General features: G+C 45.1%; 1 protein-coding gene and 1 pseudogene across 16 annotated transcripts in view; one reads left to right on the top strand and one right to left on the bottom strand.

The window, feature by feature from the left end:
* The window catches only part of UVRAG (UV radiation resistance associated), a 289,633-nt gene extending 271,924 nt beyond the window's left edge, over window positions 1-17,709 (bottom strand). For 12 of the 16 annotated variants that reach the window (XR_014814737.1, XR_014814738.1, XR_014814739.1 and 9 more), the window contains exon 1: window positions 17,397-17,709. Coding sequence is in view for 6 of the 16 variants with exons in the window: in XM_021062527.2 (XP_020918186.2) it covers window positions 17,397-17,513 (117 nt within the window). In the remaining 10 variants the exon portion in view is untranslated. Of the gene's footprint in view, window positions 1-639; window positions 740-17,396 lie in introns of those variants that run through there. The other 4 variants (XR_014814740.1, XM_021062531.2, XM_084975315.1 and 1 more) reach the window with 2 other exon arrangements.
* Window positions 17,710-21,387: 3,678 nt separating this feature from the next.
* LOC100736577 (transcription elongation factor A protein-like 8) lies at window positions 21,388-21,841 on the top strand (annotated as a pseudogene).
* The last annotated feature ends 897 nt before the right edge of the window (window positions 21,842-22,738 follow it).

The raw sequence follows: 22,738 nt of genomic DNA, 5'->3' as shown, positions 1-22,738 counted from the left end.
AGCTCACGGCAACGCCGGATCCTTAACCCACTGAGTGAGGCCAGGGATCGAACCCACAACCTCATGGTTCCTAGTCGGAATCATTAACCACTGAGACACGACGGGAACTCCTATATAAAGCTCTTAAGAGCACTTCTGTTTTATCGCAACTCTGCCCTTCTGGGGCCTCAAAGGAACCAAAGCTGTCTTTTTATCCCAAGGGCAGGCACACAGATACTCAGTGAACGTCTGCTGAAGGAATGAAGGAATGATGCATGAAGGACTATCTCCCACTGCCTCACAGCTCAAGCCTCAGCCTCGCTGTATTTCGAAAATTCATCAGCCGTCTTCTCCCCACCACGCTTCTCACCACGAGCCCCCCCCCCCCACTCTCGCTTACGGTGCAAGGCCAAGGGCATCCTGGGAAATGTGCAGGGGGTGTGAGGAGCCGGGACGTCATTGTTTCCCCACTCACAGCCAAGGTCAGCTCAGACAAGAGTCCTTAACGGATGACGAATCCAGGCAGGCAAGAGCAGGACAGATGCATGACCTCAGAGTGTCTCCTACAGACTGTCAGTGGCAAGGGCCCACACGCACACGCGAATTACACAGTTGAGAAATCAGATAACATCTTGACTGAGAGACCAAAATAAACATTACCAGTCAGGGACAAATGGACATCATGTGCCACCAGAAACGACAGCCCATGAAGGACACATCACCGCACAGGAAATTCCAACTGAGAATGCATCATCTGAATCTAATCATGGGAAACATCAGATAAACAGAAAATGAAATACATTAATTTTTTTTTTTATGTCTTTTTAGGGCTACACTAGCAGCATATGGATGTTCCCGGGCTGGGGTTAAATAGGAGCTGTAGCAGCCGGCCTACACCACAGCTCACGGCAACACAGGATTCGAGCCGTGTCTACACCACAGCTCAAGGCAACGCCGGATCCTTAACCCACTGAGCAGGGCCAGGGATCGAACCTGCAACCTCATGGTTCCTAGTCAGATTCGTTTCCGCTGTGCCACAACGGGAACTCCAAGAATGGTCTATTTTTAAAAGGGAGGATAAAGTCTGCATTATGACATGAATATGTAAATAAAGAGAAAAAGCTGCAGAAATGTTCCACTTTGAAGAGATAACAAAATGCAACACCCAGTTGTAGACTGGATCATGAACTGGAGGAGGAAAATTTCTATTAAGGACGTTATGAGATCAACTGACACAACTATGAACAACAGATTAAAGTATTAATTGCTGTTAATTTACTGAAGGGGATAATTATATCGTGGATATAAAAAATATATATACTCAAGAATTTAAGAATGTCACAATGCATGTGACTTAACTTCAAATAACACATACAAAAAAAATTTTGATCTCGTATCTGCACGCATAAAGGAAGAGCGAGCTTGCAGATGACAAAGTAAGTGGACTAATATTAACAGCAGGTGACTCCAGGCAGAGGGTACAAAGATGTTCTTGTAACATGCTTTACTTTCACAATTTTTTAATAAGCTCGAAATATTCTTTCTGAACAAAAAGTTTAAAAGAGAAAAGAGGGAGTTCTCTTGTGGCTCAGGGGGTTAAGGATCCAGCGTTGTCCCTGAAGCAACTTGGGTTGGTGCTGCGACACAGGTTCAATCCCTGGCCCAAGAACTTCCGCATGCCACAGGGGTGGCCAAGAAAAGAAAAAGAAAAAAAGAAAAGAAAAACCAGTCCTAGCTAATGCAACAAAACAAGAAAAGGTAAAAATAGGTGTAGAGATTGAGAAGGAAGAACTAAAGCTGTCAAGAGTTCCCTTCATGGCTCAGTGGTTAACGAACCCGACTAGGATCCATGAGGACGCGGATTTGATCCCTGGCCTCGCTCAGTGGGTTAAGGGTCTGGATTTGCTTAACCCAGATGAGCTGTGGTGTAGGCTGTAGACTTGGCTTGGATCCCGAATTGCTGTGGCTGTGGTGGAGGCCAGCAGCTACAGTTCCGATTGGACCCCTAGCCTGGGAACCTCCACATGCTGTGGGTGCGGCCCTAAAAAAAGCAATAAAAAAAAAAGAAAAATAATAAAACTGTCTTTGTTCACTGACGACATCATTCTCTATGCAGAGAATCTGAGAAAACTGGCAAAACTCTTTAAGCAATTACAGCAAGGTTGCAGGACACAAGGTTAATTTACAAAAGCCAATTGCTTTCCTATATACCGGCAATGAAAAGTGGAAATTTAATTTAAAAATCTAACTTACATTACTACCCCCCAAATGAAATACTTAGGAATAATTCTAACAAAATATCTAAGAGGGAGGAAAACTACACAACTCTAATGAAAGATATCAAAGAAGAACTAAATAATGGAGAGACCTTATATATTCATGGACAGGAAGATGCAATACTGTCAACATGTCCATTTGCTCCAACGTGATCTCCAGATTCAATGCAATCCCTATCAAAATTCCAGCAAGCTACTTTGTGGATATTGGCAAACTGATTCTCAAGTTTATGTGAAAAGGCAAAACTGCTAACACAGTACTGAAAAAGGAAACACAAATTTAGAGACGGACAATCCCTGACTTCTAGCCTTACTAGAAAGCTCCAGGAATCAAGACAGTGTGGTGGTGGTGAAAGAATAAACAAGGAAATCAGAGGAACAGCATAGGAAGTTCAGAAATAGACCACGTGCGTAGAGCTGACTGATTTGTAACAAAGGAGCAAAGCAACACAACAGAGGTTAAGACAGTCTTTTTTTTTTTTAATTACTCGAATTTATCACATCTGTAGCTGTATAATGATCCTAACAATCTGATTTCACAGGATTTCCATCCCACAGCCCAAGCACATCCCCCCACCCCCCAAACTGTCTCCTCCGGAGACCTTAAGTTTTTCAATGTCTGTGAGTCAGCATCTGTTCTGCAAAGAAGTTCCGTCTGTCCTTTTTTCAGATAAGACAGTCTTTTCAACAAATGGCGCTGGACCAACTGGCTATCTGCACACAAACCTTACACCCTTCACAAAAACCAGCTTAAAATGGACTACAGACCTAAATTTTAAAACACAAAACTAGGAGTTCCTGTCATGGCACAGTGGTTAACGAATCTAACTAGGAACCATGAGGTTGCAGGTTCGATCCCTGGCCTCGCTCAGTGGGTTAAGCATTCAGCGTTGCCGTGAGCTGTGGTGTAGGTTCAGACACCGCTCCGATCCCGAGTTGCTGTGGCTACGGTATAGGCTGGCGGCTACAGCTCCAATTATTGATTAGACCCCTAGCCTGGGAACCTCCATATGCCGCAGGAGCAGCCCTAGAAATGGCAAAAAAAAAAAAAAAAAAAAAAAAAAAAGACAAAAACAAATAAATAAATAAATAAAACGCAAAACTACAAAATTCATAGACGATAACATGGGAGAAATCTAAGTGAACTTTTTAGATACAACACCAAACACACTCTCCATCCAAGAAATAATTGATAAACTATTGATAAACTAAAATGAAAAACATCTGCTCTCTGACAGATGATGTCAAGAGAATGAGAAAAACAAGCCACAGACGGGGGGAAATATGTGCAAAAGACACATCTGCCCAAGAACAGTTACCCCAAATAATCAAAGGACAGTTAAAACTCAGCAATAAAAAAACAAAACAACTTGATTGAAAAACGGGCCAAACAAGACACACAGACAGTACATAAGCATGTGGAAAGGTGCCCCGCATCATTGTTCACTAGGGAAACTAAAACAATAAGACACTGGAGTTCCCGTCGTGGCGCAGCGGAAACAAATCCGACTAGGAACCATGAGGTTGTGGCTTCAACCCCTGGCCTCGCTCAGTGGGTTAAGGATCTGGAGTTGTTGTGAATTGTGGTGTGGGCCGCAGGTGCAGCTCAGATCTGGTGTGGCTGTGGCGTAGGCCGGCGGCTATAGCTCCAGTTCAACCCCTAGTCTGGGAACCTCCATATGCCACCAGTGAGGCTCTACAAAGACAAAAAAAAAAAAACAAAAAACACGAGGATAGTATCCAAAAATGTTCTGGTACTCTAATAATAAGTAAGGAAAAGTTGGAGAAAGAAGTACACCAGAGTCTAATGCAATATTTGCTATACAGCAGAAATTTACTATCAATTAATTAAATTTTTCAATTTTTTAACACATATTCACTTCTAAGTACCGACTTTTTTTTTTTTTTTTTTTTTTTTGTCTTTTTGCTATTTATTTGGGCCGCTTCTGCAGCATATGGAGGTTCCCAGGCTAGGGGTCGAATCGGAGCTGTAGCCACTGGCCTACACCAGAGCCACAGCAACAGGGGATCCGAGCCGCGAGCCGCGTCTGCAACCTACACCACAGCTCACGGCAACGCCAGATCGTTAACCCACTGAGCAAGGGCAGGGACCGAACCCGCAACCTCATGGTTCCTCCGACTTATTTTTATTTTTGATATAATATCTAAAATGCACTGCACATTTTGCTACCTCATTAAAGGCAGCATTGATAAAGTAACCTTTCTTTCTTTTTTTTTCTTTTTACAGCCCCACCTGTAGCACATGGAAGTTCCCAGGCTAGAGATCAAACTGGAGCTGTAGCCAGCCACAGCCTACACCACAGCCACAGCAACGTGCGACCCAAGCTGCATCTGTGACCTATGCAGCTTGAGGCAACACCGGATCCTCAACCCACGAGCAGGACCAGGGATCAAAGCTGCAGCCTCATGGACACCATGTCAGGTTTTTAACTCACTGAGCCACAATGGGAACCCTGACCTTTTCTTGAAAATACAAAGTAATAATAGTGAACACTAATTTTTAGCAATTTTCAGGTTGTTTTAAAACATCTAAATTCAACTGCAGCAACATGGATGCAACTAGAGATTATCATACTAAGTGGAGCAGGTTAGAGGGGGAAAGACAAATACCATATGACATCATTTATATGTGGCATCTAAAATATGGCACAGATGAACATATCTGCAAAGCAGAAACAGATTCACAGACATAGAGAACAGACCTGTGTTTGCCGGGGAGGGGAGAGAGAGGGGGGTGGATTGGGAGTTTGGGGTTAGTAGACGCAAACTATTACATTTGGAAGGGAAGAGCAATGGGGTCTTACCATACAGCACGGGGAACTATATCCAATATCTCGGGACAGATCACGATGGAAGAAAATACAGGAAAAGGAATGGACATATATGTGTAACTGGGTCACTTCGCTGTGTGGTAGAAATTAACACATTATAAATCAACCCTACAATTTTTTTTAAAAAAATCTGAGTTCGTAAAATATCAAAAACACAGTGAATGTACAATTAAGAAATTCCGTACTTCTCATGTTCCCGTCTAATAATCAGACTGGTATCTTCTGATAGAAATACCTGAACATCAAATGTAAACCAATCACTCCAGAGCACCAGGAAGACTGCTCTTTATTTCTGTGTTTGTATTAAATACCTTCCATGTAGGATAAACGTCATTAAGCCAACTCATGAAAACATGCCTGAAATACCTCCTACACAGACAATTTTATGATGGGACCAACCCTTTCCTGTAACAAGTAAAGACCGGTAAAATATCCTAGTTCTGACCCCACAGCCTACCTGCCTATCTGGTTTTGTGAACTATTTTCAGAATAAATTATTAGAAAGTCTTTCCCATGTTGCTTGGGAACATATATGCTTTTGGGTTTTTTTTGCTTTTTGTCTTTTAGGGGCTGCACCTGTGGCATATAGAGGTTCCCAGGCTGGGGGTCGAATCAGAGTTGTAGCTGCTGGCCTACGCCAGAGCCACAGCAACCAAAGCCACAGCAACACTACATCTGCGACCTACACCACAGCTCACGGCAACGCCGGATCCTTAACCCACTGAGCAAGGCCAGCGATTGAACTTTCGTCCTCACGGATACCTTTCCGCTGAGCCACGCTATCTACCTTGCTATTAACATTTTAGTGGATAAAAGCAGTAGCAATTTTCTCAATGACCTAGTTCTAGTCATTAAGGTAGACAAAACTTTAAAATGTAGTTTTTTCCTACTCCTAAAAGTTATATTTTAAAAACGTTTAGGGAAGTTCCCTTTGTGTCTCAGCAGTTAATGAACCTGACTAGGATCCCTGAGGACGTGGGATCGATCCCTGGCCTTGCTCAGTGGGTTAAGGATCTGGCGTTGCCACAAGCTACAGTGCAGGTTACAGACTCGGCTCGGATCTGGTGATGCTGTGGCTGTGGTCAGCAGCTGTAGTTCGGATTCAGTGCCTAGCCTGGGAACTTCCAGATGCAGCAGGTGCAGCCCAAAACACCAAAAAAGAAAAAAAAAAAAAGTTAAAACGTTTACTTTTCCTGTATTACCTCTCAAACAAACAAACAAAAAACAAACAAACAGGAGTTCCCCTCGTGGCGCAGTGGTTAACAAATCTGACTAGGAACCATGAGGTTGCGGGTTCCATCCCTGGCCTTGCTCAGTGGGTTAAGGATCTGGCATTGCTGTGAGCTGTGGTGTAGGTTGCAGACATGGCTCAGATCCCGCATTGCTGTGGCTCTGGTGTAGGCCGGCGGCTACAGCTCTGATTAGACCCCTAGCCTTGGAACCTCCACATGCCATGGGAGCGGCCCTAGAAAAGACCAAAAAAGAAAAAAAAAAAAAAAAAGACTGGAATTTTAACAAGGAAGAATTCATAACCTCTGAAAGAAGTAGGTTGGAGGAAATGACACCTGTTGCAAATCCAGCGCTTCACATAAGTCAAAGGAGGTACTTTATAAGTATCTGTTTCAGAAATGGATGACTCAGTTTCATCTGTTCTGTACTGGAAGCAGTGTTGACTACTGCTAGCATGCACACAAGAATTGCTTGTAGTTCACAGTTAAGCCCTTAATTAAAAAAATTAGTCATGTTAAAAGAGGGGCAAGTTTTTCCTGGAAAAAAATAGACCATAAAAGGTCCATTTCTACTCATTTGTATCTGCTCTTTTCTTTTTACCTAGGAGTCCACTGATAAAAGCCAAACATAGCGGCCAGCCTCAGCTTCCCTGTTTTCCTCATTATTTCCTCATTATTTTCAAAAAAAGTCTGACTACACCTTGTTAGACATTCTAAAAGCCATGATGGGAAAAAGTGCCGGATGTTTCAATGGACCAACAAACAGAGACCCCTAAGTGCTGGGTTCTAGTATCCGCTTCTGCATTATCTGTCTCAGCTCCTCAACCAATAAACGCACTTGACTTCAGTTCAATTCCTGATAAGATTATTCATACATGACATCTCTGGCAATCAGCGTCCAATATCACACAGACCAAAACTCCTGACGTCAAAAAACTCACAACCACCAGATGGTTGCTATTTCAGAAATATAAGGAGGCAAAGAATCAGGACCTCTTAAGTGGAATTATTCAAAAAAGGACAAGCGTGGTAGGTATCCAGAGACAAAACAGGAAGACTGATCACTCACATGCCAGAGACATTCCAAAGTTTCACCAATTCACATCACTACGGGGGCAAGAGGTAAACGCCCAAGGCTCAGCCTCTAACAAGTTTAAAATACAGCCTTTCCCATACTTTAATTCTAGCCTAAGATCCCCAACGTTGTAAGGGGCATGTGTCAGACATAAGTTTAAGAAACAAATTCTCAAAACACTGAGCCATGCGCAGTGGAACTGCTCCTGAGAGACCCAGGATCTGGTAAGATCTTAGACACCAGCAGGAAAACAGGGCACAGATTTGGGGGGTTTTTTGTTTTGTTTTGTCTTTTTAGGGCCACACCAGAGGCATATGAAGGGTCCTAAGCTAGAGGTCTGATCGGAGTTGTAGCCACTGGCCTACGCCAGAACCACAGCAATATAAGATCCCAGCCGCATCTGTGACCTACACCACAGCTCAAGGCAATGCTGGATCCTTAATCCACTGAGCGAGGTCAGGGATCGAACCTGCAACCTCATGGTTCCTAGTTGGATTCGTTTCCACTGCGCCACAAGGGGAACTCCAGATTTGTTAAGCTAACACTCTACTGAGTGTCCTTCCTTGAGGACAGGAATAAACAGAGGGACTAAGTCTCCAGCCAGGGGAAAACTTTCACCTCTGAAGACTTCAGCTTCTATGATTCAAAATTCACATTTCCAAGAGTTCCCTGGTGGCTCAGTGGCTTAAGGATCTGGTGTTGTCATTGCTGTGACACTGGTTACTGCTGTGGTGCAGGTTCGAACTCTGGCCTAGGAACCTCTGCAAGTTGTGGGAATGGCCAAAAAAGCCAACAACAAAAAAAAGAAAATCCCACAAAAATCATGTTTCCATCTTAAAGTAAGATGGAAAACAAGGCTATAAAATATTAAGCTAAGAAGGCATATTATGAATTATGTTTGTGAAAAAACTCCAATGCCAAGGTTTCATTCTCCATGTGTTCCTTTATATGTATAATCTAAGAATGCAACTCCTAAAATACACATTAAAAAAAATTTAAATGAGACATGACGGATGCCATTAAACCTAAACCAAAGTATAAAACTCAAAACGTTTTAGCCCCTCTCTTAATATAGATCTGTCTTTAATTTTTCTAAAACACCTCTATTTGGTAGCTGCACTCATTCGAGCACATAGAAAATGACAAATACTGACTTTTCCCCCAGTAGTAATGTCTAACAGATGAAAATATACAGATTATCAAAACTATACATTTGGAAACTATGAAAACCTACCTAATTTTTTTCCACACACTCAGGCCCAACTTAACCAGTTTCATTTCTGCTCTTACTCTATTTCCGGTCAGTTTCACTTCTGAATTTTCTGCCCCAAAGTTAAGAATTGTGACCCGATGGACAAATTTTAAACTTAAATAAGAACAGAGCTTTTCCTTTCAAAGGAAAATTAAACATTTTCACAGGAAAAAGAAAGAAAACAAAAACCAAGAAAACAAAAAACCCTTAAATTCCTCATGGCATTTTATCACATAAAAATAATGATTTTAGTATGCCGATACTGTCTTTGTTTCTGAAGCTTCCTCATATAGTTTTGTTTATAAGAACCAAAGCAGCTCAAAAATTGTCATCATTTTATTTTATAGCTATACAACACAACTATATATTATTTTTTATTTGAGTCACAAGGAAGGGCCTCAATAAATATTTGTGCAAGGAATAAATATACATAACACTTTACTGCACTGAGTGGGCCAGATGTTCGCAATATGATAATGGTACAGCTTTCTCTCTGGCTTCCGTGGCTTTACCAGCGAAACCCATCTTTTGAACACAAAATAAAAATATGATTAAATTAGACAGACAGCAATAAGATACCCAAAAAACATAAACACATAAAGGAAAAACACACCATGTATGCTACATTAAGCTTTGGAAAGCTTTTATGCTTCCATCACTTTTTCTTGTATGTGTTTCAATCTCATTTCCTTCCTCTCTTTGGGCTGTTAAGTTCTTCAAAGGCAAGACCCACAGACAAATAGAAAATTTTAAAATAAGAAACATACTGAGTTCCGACTATGTAAGCAGCACAGTGCTACATGCAGGTGCCGCGAGCAAGAAAATGTGAAGCATCATGGTCCCGACCCCTGAGCTAACGTAAACCTTTTCTTTTTCACCAGAATCCCGCACAGAACAGAAACCTATAGGAAGTGAGAATCAAAGACCTAAACTCCAGTCGCTGGGCTGACTCTGTGTGACGCTGAGAAAGTTACCCAGACCTTGGATTCCTCGTTTGTAAAAGGAAGTGGCTACTGATAGAACTCCCCCTGCGCAGAAAAATCCCAAATGGTTTATGCAGATACTCTGACCTCAGGAGCGAGAGCATCACCCGGAAGGGTGGACGGCACACAGCGACTGCCTTCCAAAGAGGACAGCGTGGAAGTGTCAGGGTCAAAGAGGAACCTTCCAGCAGAGAAAGCTGACAAGCACGACCTCACTACGGATGACTGAAGTCAACACCCATGATTAGCCAAGGTCACAGTACACACACCTGATAAGAGAGGATGAAAATGGCACTTGACCTCTGGGGCCTTTCTCCCCAAGACCCATAACCTCAGCCTAATCGTGAGGAAAAAACAGCAGACGGACTCCAGCAGGCGTCTTACAAAACACCTCGCTAGTACTCAGAACTGGGAAGGTCATCAGAAAGAAGCCAAGTCGGGAACTCCCGCTGTGGCTCGCGGGTTAAGGACCCGACATGGTGTCCCTGCGGATGCAGGCTGGATCCCTGGCCTTGGTCAGCGGGTTAAGGATCTGGCATTGTCACAGGCTGTGGCGTAGGTCGCAGATATGGCTCGGGTCCCCCATGGCTGTGGCACAGACCTGCAGCTGCAGCTCCAATTCAGTCCTTAGCCCGGGAACTTCCATATGCCACAGGTGCAGCCCTAAAAAGAAAAAAAAAAGAAGAAGAAATAAAGAAGGGAAATCTGAGGAACTGTGACAGCCAAGAAGAAGCTAAGACAACAAGCAAACTAAATATAATATGGTGTCCAGGATGGGACCCTGAAAAAGGGTATTAGTTAAACGCTAAGGACCCATCAACAGATGACCAGATAAACAAATGTACTGTGTACCTACAATGGAATATTATTCAGCCTTAAAAAGGAATTCTTTCTTTTTTTTTTGCCACGCCCATGGCATATGAAAGTTCCCCGCCAGGGATCCAATCTGAGCCACAGCTGTGACCTATGGCACAACTGCAGCAACGCCAGATCCTTTAAACCACTCCGCTACAGCAGGAACTCCAGGAATGAAATACAGGCTCCGATGTGGCTGAATGGGAAACATTATGTGAAATGAAATCAGCCAGACACAAAAGGGCAAATAGTGTGTGATTCCACTGATAGGAAGAACCTAGAACAAGCAAAGTCGTAGAGACACAAAGTAGAAAAGTGTTTACCAGGGGCTGGAGGAAGGGAAGAACGGGGAGTATCTGAACGAGCTTCTGTTTGGGATGATGAGAAAGTCCAGAAATGGAAGGCAGTGATGGTCGCACAGCACTGAGATGTACTCAATGCCACTGAACTGTACACTTCAAAACGGTAAGAAGGGCAAATGTTATATGATGCTTTTTTTTCTTGGTCTTTTTTGCCATTTCTTGGGCCGCTCCCACGGCCTGTGGAGGTTCCCAGGCTAGGGGTCGAATCGGAGCCGTAGCCACCAGCCTACACCAGAGCCACAGCAACTCGGGATCCAAGCCACGTCTGCAACCTACACCACAGCTCCCGGCAACGCCGGATCCTTAACCCACTGAGCAAGGCCAGGGATGTAACTCGCAACCTCATGGTTCCTAGTCACAGTCATTAACTACTGAGCCACGACGGGAACTCCATATTATGCGTATTTTACCACAATTTTTTTTTTCTTTTTAAGGCCACACCTACAGCATATGGAAGTTCCAAGATCAGGAGTCAAATAGGAGCTGCAGCTGCCGGCCTACACCACCGCCACAGCAAGGCTGGGATCTGAGCTGAATCTGCCACAGCGTGTGGAAACGCTGGATCCTTAACCACTGCTGAGTGAGGCCAGAGATTGAACCTGCATCCTCATGGACACTAGTCAGGTTCTTAACCCACAGAGCCACAATGGGAACTCCTACCACAGTTTTTTAAATGAAGAAAATCTGAATAAACTACAGACTTTAGTTAATAACAGTGTATCAATACTGGTTCATTAATTGTAACAAATGTACCAAGTGAAAGTAAAATGTTAAGAATGGGGGGGAATGGGTATAGGGTATATGGGAACTTTCTGTACTATTTACCCAATTTGTCTGTAAATCTATAAAAAATGATGCCGATTTGAAAATTCAAGAGAGCTAAAGGTTAACAGGACTAACAGGCGCGGCCTCCTTCCAAAAAGACAAATGCTCTTTAAATGAATGAAAAACATGAGCAAGTAATCAGAAAAATTAGTGCCAAAGACATGAACGAACAAGTCACAAAAGAAATTAAAATACTACATATATCAAGGCAAAGATCTTAAAACTCACTCAACTGTGTAAGGATAAATGAGTTCATTTATTCAGCATAGTGTCTGGCATACAATAAGCTCTTAAAATATAACTAATAATTAAAGAAATACAAACCTTAACAAAAAATATACACACGTGTATGTAGATGATAAACACATAAATATAAACATACACACAAATACATCCTTGAAGCGAACGATTTCAAAGACACGTGTACTGCAACAATGTAACACAAAAAACCTAGAAAGAGTCCAAAGTCTACCAATAGGGGTTAAACTACCATAACTGAATATTATTATGCAAAAAAATGTGGTAGATGTATATACCCTGTCGTGGACAACTGTCTAAGAAAAATAATATAATAGTGTGGAGTTCCCGTTGTGGCGCAGTGGTTAACGAATCCGACTAGGAACCATGAGGTTGCAGGTTCCACCCCTGGCCTTGCTCAATGGGTTAAGGATCCGGTGTTGCTGTGAGCTGTGGTCGCAGTCTCGGCTCAGATCCCATGTTGCTGTGGCTCTGGCGTAGGCTGGTGGCTACAGCTCCGATTCGACCCCTAGCCTGGGAACCTCCACATGCCGAGGGAGCGGCCCTAGAAAAAACAAAAAAAAATTTTTTTAAATTAAAAAAAAGAAAAATAGTAATGAATTGCAAAATTTTTTTAAATGGAAAAGACTAAACTAGATTAAGACTATTTAATCTGGGGTTTTCCATTTATACTTCAAGGGAAACAAACCTGCATGCAAAACTGTGTGTGTAGGTAGGTAGTGACCCAAAAAGGGTCACTAAACACCCTCCCCAGCTCTGAACATCTGAGAAATGCAGTCAGGCTGTACTCAAGTGAGGAAGCCTTCGAGGAGGAAAGAAATGCTCTAAAACTTTTAAGGACATAATAAATGCCTTTCGGAGTTCCCGTCGTGGTTCAGTGGTTAACGAACCTGACGAGCATCCATGAGGTCTCAGGTTCCATTCCTGGCCTTGCTCAGTGGGTCAAGGATCCGGCGTTGCTGTGAGCTGTGGTGTAGGTCCCAGACACGGCTCGGAGCCTGCATTACTGTGGCTCTGGCACACGCCGGCAGGGGTAGCTTCGATTGGACCCCTCGCCTGGGAACCTCCATATGCCGCAGGTGTGGCCCTGAAAAAGACAAAAAGACCAAAAAAATTTAAAAATAATAATAAATGCCTCTACCACAAAAGACAAATTTTTATTTCAAACTGCCTAGATCTAAGGGTGTGAAGGAAAGTATTCCTCAGACAAGCTTATATTCACTAATTGATTCCAAACCTCCACTAAAAATTAAAGAGTCAAAACAGTCCTCAAAATTCATGCTTAAATTACAGGTAAAGTAAGATCCTGCAGAAGCAAAAGGAAGCAAAGATTAAGCAGCAGTCCCATCTGACACAGGCAAGTAGCTGTTATGGACTATAGCTGGTACTCATATGTGTAAAGGTTCAGAAGTTATCCTGTGTTAACTGAATTTTTTAAGAAAAGGGGGTTAAGGAGTTTCCTGGTGGCTTAGCAGGTTAAGGATCCAGCATTGTCACTGCTATGGCTCAGGTCATTGCTGAGGTGCAGGCCTGATCCCTGGCGCAAGAACTTCCACGTGCCATGGGCATGGCTAAGAAAAAAAAAGTTAAAATGAGAAAAATAAGTTAAGCTTTATAGTTTCGTGGGCTTTCTTTGAGCCAAAACAAAATAAAACGCTTTCTGGAGGGAGATTGGGGGTGAGGGGAAAGAGTCTAGTATTTTTGAAACTAATATACAGTAAATTAATACTTTAAACAATACAGGAGTTCCCTGGTGGCTCAGCGGGTTAAGGATCCAGCATTGTCTCTGCTGTGGCTCAAGTCACTACTGTGATGTGGGTTCCATCCCTGGGCTGGGAACTTCCACATGCCACAGGTGCAGCCAAAAAACAAGACAAAACAAAACAAAAACAATACCGCCATTGGAATCCATGGGACTTAAGACTGGAAAAACTGAGTAAATAATAGCAGGGACTCTCTATCCTAAAACAAAAATATAACTGGGAAAAATGGTTCTCAACCACAAGTAATTCTGCTCCTAAGAGACACCTGGCACCATCTAAAGACATTTTTGATTGTCAGGCCTAAGTTGGTGCTGCTGATATATTATGGGTAGAACCCACAGAAGTGGATAAACATCTTACAGACACACCTACTCACCCAAAATGTCAACAGTGCCCAGGCTGAAAAACCCTCCCTTAGAAATAGGCTGAGAGGAGTTCCCATTGTGGCACAGCAGAAACAAATCCGACTAGTAACCACGAGGTTGCAGGTTCGATCCCTGGCCGCACTCAGTAGGTTAAGGATCCGGTGTTGCCATGAGCTGTGGTGTAGCCTGCAGACGAGGCTGGGATCCCACGTTGCTGTGGCTATGGTGTGGACCAGCAGCTGTAGCTCCAATTAGACCCCTAGCCTGGGAACCTCCATATGCCGTGACTGCTGCCCTAAAAAGCAAAGAATGAAAGAATGAAAGAAAGGAAAGAAAAGAAAAGAAAGAAAAGAAATAGGCTGAGAGTCCGGGGGACAAACGACTGAATCTATGCGTTGCGATAACCAACTTTATTGTAGAAATCCTAAATCAACAGATTTATCTGTTTAGAAATACTGACACCTTATCAAATAGCATGGAATCTATTAAAATGACACAATTTTCAAAGTGTTATTTAAAAGAAAGATCACTGGATTTCAAATTTATCCAAACCTCTGAAATTCTGCCGAAGTCACAGGCAAAAAAGACAACAAATTAATGCTAAAAGTTTTAGAGAGTTCCCATTGCGGCGCAGCAGAAACAAACCCGACTGGTATCCATGAGGATGTGGGTTCAATCCCTGGCCTCGCTCAGTGGGTTGGGGATCCGGCGTTGCTATGAGCTGTGTTGTAGGTTGCAGATTCAGCTCAGAGCCCGAGTTGCTGTAGGCTGGCAGCTGTAGCTCGGATTTGACCGCTAGCCTGGGAACTTTCACATGCTGCAGATGCACCCCTAAAAAAGGAAAAGAAAGGAAGAAAGGAAGAAGGAAAGAAAAAAGGAAGGAAGGATGGAAAGAAAGAAAGAAATTCATTCTATGACTCTCACCAACAATAATGAGCAAAAGAATACACTTTGCATGACTCCACGTATATATAATTTAAGAACAGGCAAAAACTTTCATGTTAGAAATCAAAATAGTGATTCCTTTGGAGAGAAAGGAAAGAGAGACTGAAGAGAACACAAGGGGGACTTGTGGGACAGTAATAATTGTGTATTTCTTAATTGGGCTAAAATTTTTTGATTTTGGACAATTCATTAAGCTGTGTACTAATACACATCACTGTATATGGAAAACCCTTTAACAAAAACGCTTACTTTTTAAAATATTCTATATTTCTATCCTAAAACCTTGAGCATTTTGACCCAGAAAGCGAAGCTAATGTCAAGAGCAAAAGCAAAAGTGCTTTTGTTATATAGGCTGCCTTCCAAGAATTCAAGGAGGATGACACCCCCAGAAAGCTGTAAATCCCACACTCAGCGATCATACAGCGTTCAGCCCTACACTCAGGCCACTATATATCCCTGGGCACGAATCCAAACACTGGACAAACGCTTACAAATGCAGTTGGATTTGGTCCGTGGACAGTTTGTTTGGATTATTTCCCCCAATGTTAAATTGGGAACTGTTATCAGAGAACAGGCTCTAGGAAACAAATGATGCTTTCTCTTTCCTAATTCCACATTTCCCCAAAGCGCTCCCAAACTAATCCCTCTTGGCTCTGGACTCAGGAGGTCTCCAGGATGCCTGTAACAGTGGCCACCACTGCCTATCCCAGTCATCCACCTACACACACTTGCAAATTCGCATGAATGCTCATTCCTGAGGCTAGTCTCCCCCACCAGGCTTTCACTCTCCCCCAGCACCTCGTAAATACAATCCAAACGTCACCACCCTGAAGCTCCTAAGATTCTCCACAAACTCCCTTCCCAAGAGGGCCACAAAACCCGGGCCCGCGCTATGCCAGTCTTTTCAATCCTCTGTTACCGCACAAAAAGCCCTTGCTTCTGCAAACAACTCAGCTCAATGGCCACCACTGTCGCGCTGATGTCCAACTCTCCTCTTCCTTTAGCAGCCCCCACGTCTCCACACTTTCCCGTATTCAATCCATCCCGTTTCCCACCGACCCTCTGCCCCCAACCTCCGCACTCTTCCGGAAGTCTGGCTCTTTCCTAAATACTAAGACAGGGATGGGAAGCTGGAGGAAGGGTAGGAAGGAAAGTGCTCTGTCTTGTGTGAAGATAGCGGAGAAAAGGTTGCTCAAGTCTGCAGCACGACAACCACGTGCTGGGGCTGTAATCGGTCACCAGCTGGATTCTGAAACCCAGCCCAGCCACTTAGTAACTGCAGGGCTTGGCAGTATTTAAGCCTCAGTCTCCTGACCTACAAAATGGGGCTAATAAAAATCGCTACTTCCCAGACGTGGGAGATTAAATTAACCAGCAGCCAGTTGAGCACCTGGCATTAATCTAACATGGTTCACACTCAATAACTGATCGTTTTCCTGAGGTCCACTTCATGGAAAGGGGATGATGAAAGGCATTCTAAGTCTCTTTAATGCTAAGGTTCCTGCGAAGTCTCCTCTTGGGAGATAGAAAGAAGCAAGGGAGAGAAGGAAGGAAGAGGCACTCCACAGACGTGGGTGACACAAAGAATTCTGTCAGGTCCCCAAACTCGGTGTCCTCGCTTTCTTATCCGCCTACAATGTGGATCCAAGCGTGGCTCAAAGAAGCCCTCCCTGTAAGCCTGGCTAAAGAATATGCACATGAATATGTACATCAAATCGTCCTTCCACAGATACTCTTTTGACCGAATGCAATAGCAAAGCGCCCCCCTAAACGGCTAAAATGCTCTCCGTGGAAGTCGGAGAACGAGGAAGGAAACCCAAAGCCTCAAAAGAATTTTCTTGAGAAGCTCAGTGGAGTACTTCATAATAAGGAGAGATTAAAAGTAAATGCTCGAAACCCTAAAGACTCCTCACTTCTCCGCAACTACAGAGTACCAATTAGTTTGTCATCAAGTAAGTGGGTTGAGGAAAGAAAAGAGGTTCCCCGTCTCTCCTGGGACACCAGGGCTTCCCCGGGTCCCTCCCCAAGCGGATAAAGGGGAGGGTCTGCGCCAGGGAATCCCCAGCTCCTTACGCAGGGAGTGGCGGACACCCGCCGGGCCCCCTAGGGAGTTTCACTGGATCCCTTCCCGCCCCTTCCCAGCCCATCTCCTGCAAAGGGAGGTCTCCTGGGACCCGGGAATCCCCCAGAGGTTCGGCCATCCCTGGATCCTTCTTTCTCCTCCCAAGACCTCTGGACAGCCCTCCCCGGCCCTCCAAGTTCTCCCCGGCCACTTCTCAGGGTCTCCCGGCTGGCACGGAATCAGCCCGCCGGCTACGGGGTCCCCTCACGAGCCTCCTCCCAGCCCCTCCCGAGCGCCGCGAGCCCGCGGGGTTACCTGCTGAGACGGCAGCTCCACATGCAGGGCCCGCGCGGTGGAACCGGGAGGCAGCGCGGCGGCCTGGCCCGGGGGCGGCTGGGGGATCGGGCCCCCGACCGACGCCGAGGTGCTCATCTCAACCCGGGGGCCGCCAAGCGGCGGGGCCCGCGCTCCTCCGGCATCCGCCACCACCGCCCAGTCACGACCTGCCGAGCCCCTACAGCCCAGAAACCAACCACCCGAGAGGCAGGACCTCTCTACCCCACCTCCGCCTGCCGCCGCCGCTCGCTAAGGAAGAGCCATATTACCGCAGTGCAACCCCCCACCACCCGCTGAGACCTGGCTTGCCCATTGGTTCGGCTCTCACGGGGGCGGGAACCAAGGACAGACGAGGGACGTGCTATTGGGCAGACGGTCTGTCCATCGCGGGTAGGAATGAACCAGGGGCGGAGGGACCCAGGGACGGCCTAAATTGCGCCTGTCAAGCCGGGGTGAAACCTGGGGCGTTGCTTCTTTTCTTTCCAGTCTAATTGGGTCTTTCACTACCAAGGGGCGGGGCCTCTGGGAGGAGCCGCGGAGACCATTGCTCGAGGTCGCTGTCAGTTGTCTGTAAAGGAAATGAGGGGCGGAGTCTGATTAGGTAGACTGTGCGCTCGGGCTCTGGTGTCACGTGTAGGAGGCAGGAGAGTCACCTGATTAGTGAGAGTCAGTTTTGGGAGCCGCTTCCGCCCTAACCTAGTTGCCATGGTAACTGGCCTCTCCTGGAGAGCGGGGACTTCCTTGGCCCCAGCTGAGTCTGTAGTTGCAAACCCCGGAGCAGGCTTTTCCTGAGGGGCTCCTGTCGACGTGCGGGGCTTGAAAAGAATATTTTACGCTTCTGCAGAAAACCACCACGCAGGATGTACTGAGACCAGAAACTTGTCGGGCAGTTCCACCAGCTCCACCCACGACCAATTCCATCCCACAAGTCCCGCCCTTCCTGCCCCTGCACTAACTGGTACGCTGAGCCAGGCACTCAGGATGCTATTTCATTTCTGTGAGTGGGTTGTTTATGCTGTCCCTGAAAAGCCTTCTCTACTTTTCTCCTCCTGATTAATGAGGCTTACTTGCCCATCAGATCTCATCTGGGCCTAGGATCCTTTTATTTTGGGGGCCACGCCCTTTGGCAAAAGAACGTTCCCAGGCCGGGGATGGAATTCTCTCCGCAGCTGCTACCTACAACCTACCACAGCTGTGTGGCAAGCAGGATCCTTAACCCAGAGGGGTGGGGGTGGAGGGAACGCGGGGTGGAACCCACGCCGTAGCAGCTACCTGAGCAACACTGGATCCTTAATTCTCTGTGCCACAGTGGGACCTGCTGGGATCCTTTCTTGAACATCTGTGATTCCCTCTGGGACCCTGAATTAGGAAACTTACCTCTACCACATTCCTGATTATTCTATCCATCGTCTTTTAATAAGTGTGTAAGACACATGTAGCCACACGTACCCCTTCCACAAACAGAATGAATTCCTCAAGCAGGAGAATCTTCTCTGATTCACCTCTGGATTCCCAGCACGGGGCAGAGAATTAGGACGTGTTTTTGAAGTGAAAACCCAGTTCAAATGCTGCTTCTTCCATAAAGACTTCCTTTTTTTTTTTTTTTTTTTTTTGTCTTCTGTCTTTTTAGGGCTGCACCAGTGGCATATGGAGGTTCCCAGGCTAGGGGTCTAATCGGAGTTGTTGCTGCTGGCCTATGCTAGAGCCACAGCAATGCCAGATCTGAGCCCCGTCTGCGACCTACACCACAGCTCACAGCAATGCCGGATCCTTAACCCACTGAGCAAGGCCAGGGATCGAACCTGCAACCTCATGGTTCCTAGTCGGATTCATTTCCACTGCGCCAAGATGGGAACTCCCATAAAGACTTCCTTGATCATAATGATAGCATCTATAGCAATTGCTTCCATAGTAAATACCATGGAGTCATTCTGCAGAAATAATGACCTGCCTTTTTCCCTCCTAGACTGTGAGTTTCCCCACCATATAGACCGATGTAGCAGAAAGAACACAGTGTTTTAGAGTTAGGCACAGCAGGAATCAGGAACTTTTGGAATCTTGGCTCTGCCACCTTTTAGCTACATGTTCCTAGGCAAGCCAGTTCCGCTCTCTCAGCTGTAATTTTTCCCATCTGCCAAACAGTAGCAAGGTTGCTGTGGGAATTAAGTAAATCAATGTAAATAAAGTGCCAAGTGCGGGGCCTCAGATGTAATAATTTCATTAAAAATATTTTAATAAAAAGAGAAGCATACTATCTTTCAAGAGTGTTCAGAAGCCTGAAGACACTTTGGATCGGATCCCAGCACTGGCTAAGATGGATGTCACAGAAACACCGAGAGTGGTTCCTCATGACGAGAGAGCCTAGGCTGTGTGATCAGGTGTTTGTTTAGAAGGGAGCAATTGGGAAATCCCAAACTTCATCTGGTTACAAAATCTGGTGGAATTTCACAGAAAACATTTGTCTGTTTCCAAGCTGGATTCGTTTCCTGAGGCTGCTGTATCATATTACTACAAACTGGGTAGCTTAAAACAACAGACGTGATTCTTTGGCAGTTCTAGAGGCCAGAAGCCCTAAATCAAGGGGCTTAATGCTTGTTCTGAGGGAAGTTCGGGGGCTGTGGGAGCCGGAGAAGACAGTCAGATTTCACGGCAGGGAGTTCCCGTCGTGGCACAGTGGTTAACGAATCTGACGAGGAACCATGAGGTTGTGGGTTCGATCCCTAGCCTTGCTCAATGGGTTAAGGCTCTGGCGTTGCGTGAGCTGTGGTGTAGGTCGCAGACCGGGCTCAGATCTGGCGTTGCTGTGGCTCTGGCGTAGGCTGGCGGCTACAGCTCCGATTCAACCCCTAGCCTGGGAACTTCCATATGCTGCGGGTGCAGCCCTAGGAAAGACAAAAAGACCAAAAAAAAAAAAAAAGAGATTTCACAGCAGAGCTGACATTTAACCTGGATACCGAGGGACCAATAAGAGTTCAGCAGGCAGGAAGGGAAGAAAGCAGAGGGATCGGATGCAGGTTTTTTCCCCAAGCTTTCACTGAAGCTCAGCTCTGCATCAGGCAGATTATCAGAGACAGACAATACAGAACTGGGAGTTCCCATCGTGTCTCAGCGGTAACGAATCCCACTAGTATCCATGAGAATGCAGGTTCCATCTCTGTACCCGCTCAGTGGGTTAAGGATCCAGCATTGCCATGAGCTGGGGTGCATGTAGGTTGCAGACATGGCTTGGATCCGGTGTTGTTGCTGTGGCTGCGGTGTAGGCCAGCAGCTGCAGCTCTGACCTGGGAACTTCCATATGCTGCAGATGCAGCCCTAAAAAAAAAAAAAAAAAAAAGAACCAAAGTAAATAAATAACCCTTCTCAAGCTTTTCTACCCACATACCACAAACCTCCTGAAACAGAAGGAAAGTGGGGTGGGCAGGGCATAATCCTTAAAGAATGACAGAGCTGTTGAGGCTAAGACAAAAGCTGGTTAGAACCAACCAGGCCCAAGATGGCAGAAGGTTTGACTTCCAGTAGACCCTGAGACTCCTTATAAGCTCACTGTGATACATAGGCCTGCTAAATGACATGCGCATAGGCACAATGACCATTCCAAGGCTAGGCTAGCCAGGAGGGGCCAAAAATGGGTGGTGGTCTAATTCCCAGACACTCCCACCTCTTCCCAAAAATAGTTGGACTAATCCTCCCACTCATTAGCCTATTAAATTACTCAGTCCATAAAAACCAACCACTCCATGTATCAGGGCCACTCTCTTGCCTTCTAAGAAGGACAGAACTCTGTCTATGCATGTGTATCTCCCAGGGCCACTCTCACCTTTTGAGATGGCCCACGCTCTGTCTATCTCTCTTAATAAAATCTACTTCTTAATTATCACTTAGCCTCTCACTGAATTCCTCCTGCACTGAGACATCAAGAACCTGAACTTCATACCCCAGATCCTTTCAGGACTCTTGGTCTTTGGGGAGCAAACCCAAATCGAGTGAGGGAAGAAGGAGGAAACCCCCCCACACCCTGGATCCCTGCAGGATTAATTTATTCAAAAAGGAGAAGAGAAAAACACCCAACATGCAAAAGTCTTGTGAAGAAAATAAAGGAAACTCACAGAACATGCCAAAGGCCGAGGAAGACCACACTTTGGAAGATGTACCACAGGAGGCAGAAAAATCCTCAACCTTCTGAAGAAGGGGTAGACCAGGAAGCGGAAGGGGACCTTGGCTCAGGGCTGACTCAGCCTGGCCAGGGATATGAAGCGGATGCTCCGGTGGTTAGGCATTTGGACCCTGAAGAAATGATAAAGAGAAGCGGATGAGTTGGAAAGGTTAGGGAAGAGATAAGAAGAGTAAGAAGCAAGGTTGTGATGATGCATTAGAAGCAAAGACAGTCACGCAGCTGCCCTTGTCCTGTGTGCTTTAGGCCTTGAATGGTTTTTTGTTTGTTTGCTTTGGTCCGATACTGAAATCTGGCCCCCGCTTTCTTTTCTGTATCTTTGACTTTCTTTTTATTTCTAATCATCTGGTGGAGTTTTGTGTTAGGTAGCTTCCTTGTTACCAGCATCTGGATTTTGTATTTTGACACATTTTCCAGGTCTGTTTTCCAATTGGGAAGTTTCACACATGTGCATGAAAATATTTGCATTCCAGTAAAGAAAAACATAACAGGTTACAGAGCAGCATATTTAGCATCAGCTCACATATGTAGGGGAAATTCTCAAATTTGCTGGGGGTGGGTGGGTGTGTATACATTCATGCATATATCAAGAATGTATGCTTATTTCTTGTGTGGTGTGAGTTTTCTTTTTGCTTATATGTGTTTTTTTGGTTTGTTTTTTTGTCTTTTCTAGGGCCACTCCCCCAGCATGTGGAGGTTCCCAGGCTAGGGGTCTAACCGGAGCTGTAGCCACCAGCCTACGCCAGAGCCATAGCAACGCGGGATCTGAGCCGCATCTGCAACCATCTGCTCATGGCAACGCCAGATCCTTAACCCACTGAGCAAGGGCAGGGACCGAACCTGCAACCTCATGGTTCCTAGTCGGATTCATTAACCACTGCGCCACGAGGGGAACTCCTATACGTGTATTTTTTAATGAACACGACACTCAAAAAGAATTAAAGGTTTTTCTTACATAGTTAAGACTCAATCAAATAAGTTGCAACCAGCTAATAAAGGCAATGGGGGCACCTCAACTGATGAGAGAGCTATTAATAAAAAAAATGTAAACCTCAAATTACCTCTGGATCTCTTAGCCAGAGGAATAAAACTGCCAATTATTATAGAAAAAAGGAAGGAAGGAAGAAAGGAAAGAAGGAGGAAGGAAGGA

Source organism: Sus scrofa, chromosome 9, assembly GCF_054392235.1.
Source record: "Sus scrofa isolate SSC_HxYL_T2T_F1_AM1 chromosome 9, Sscrofa_HxYL_maternal_Yorkshire_Landrace_v2.0, whole genome shotgun sequence".
Classification (NCBI taxonomy): domain Eukaryota; kingdom Metazoa; phylum Chordata; class Mammalia; order Artiodactyla; family Suidae; genus Sus; species Sus scrofa.
This window is presented reverse-complemented; position numbering and strand designations above follow the sequence as displayed.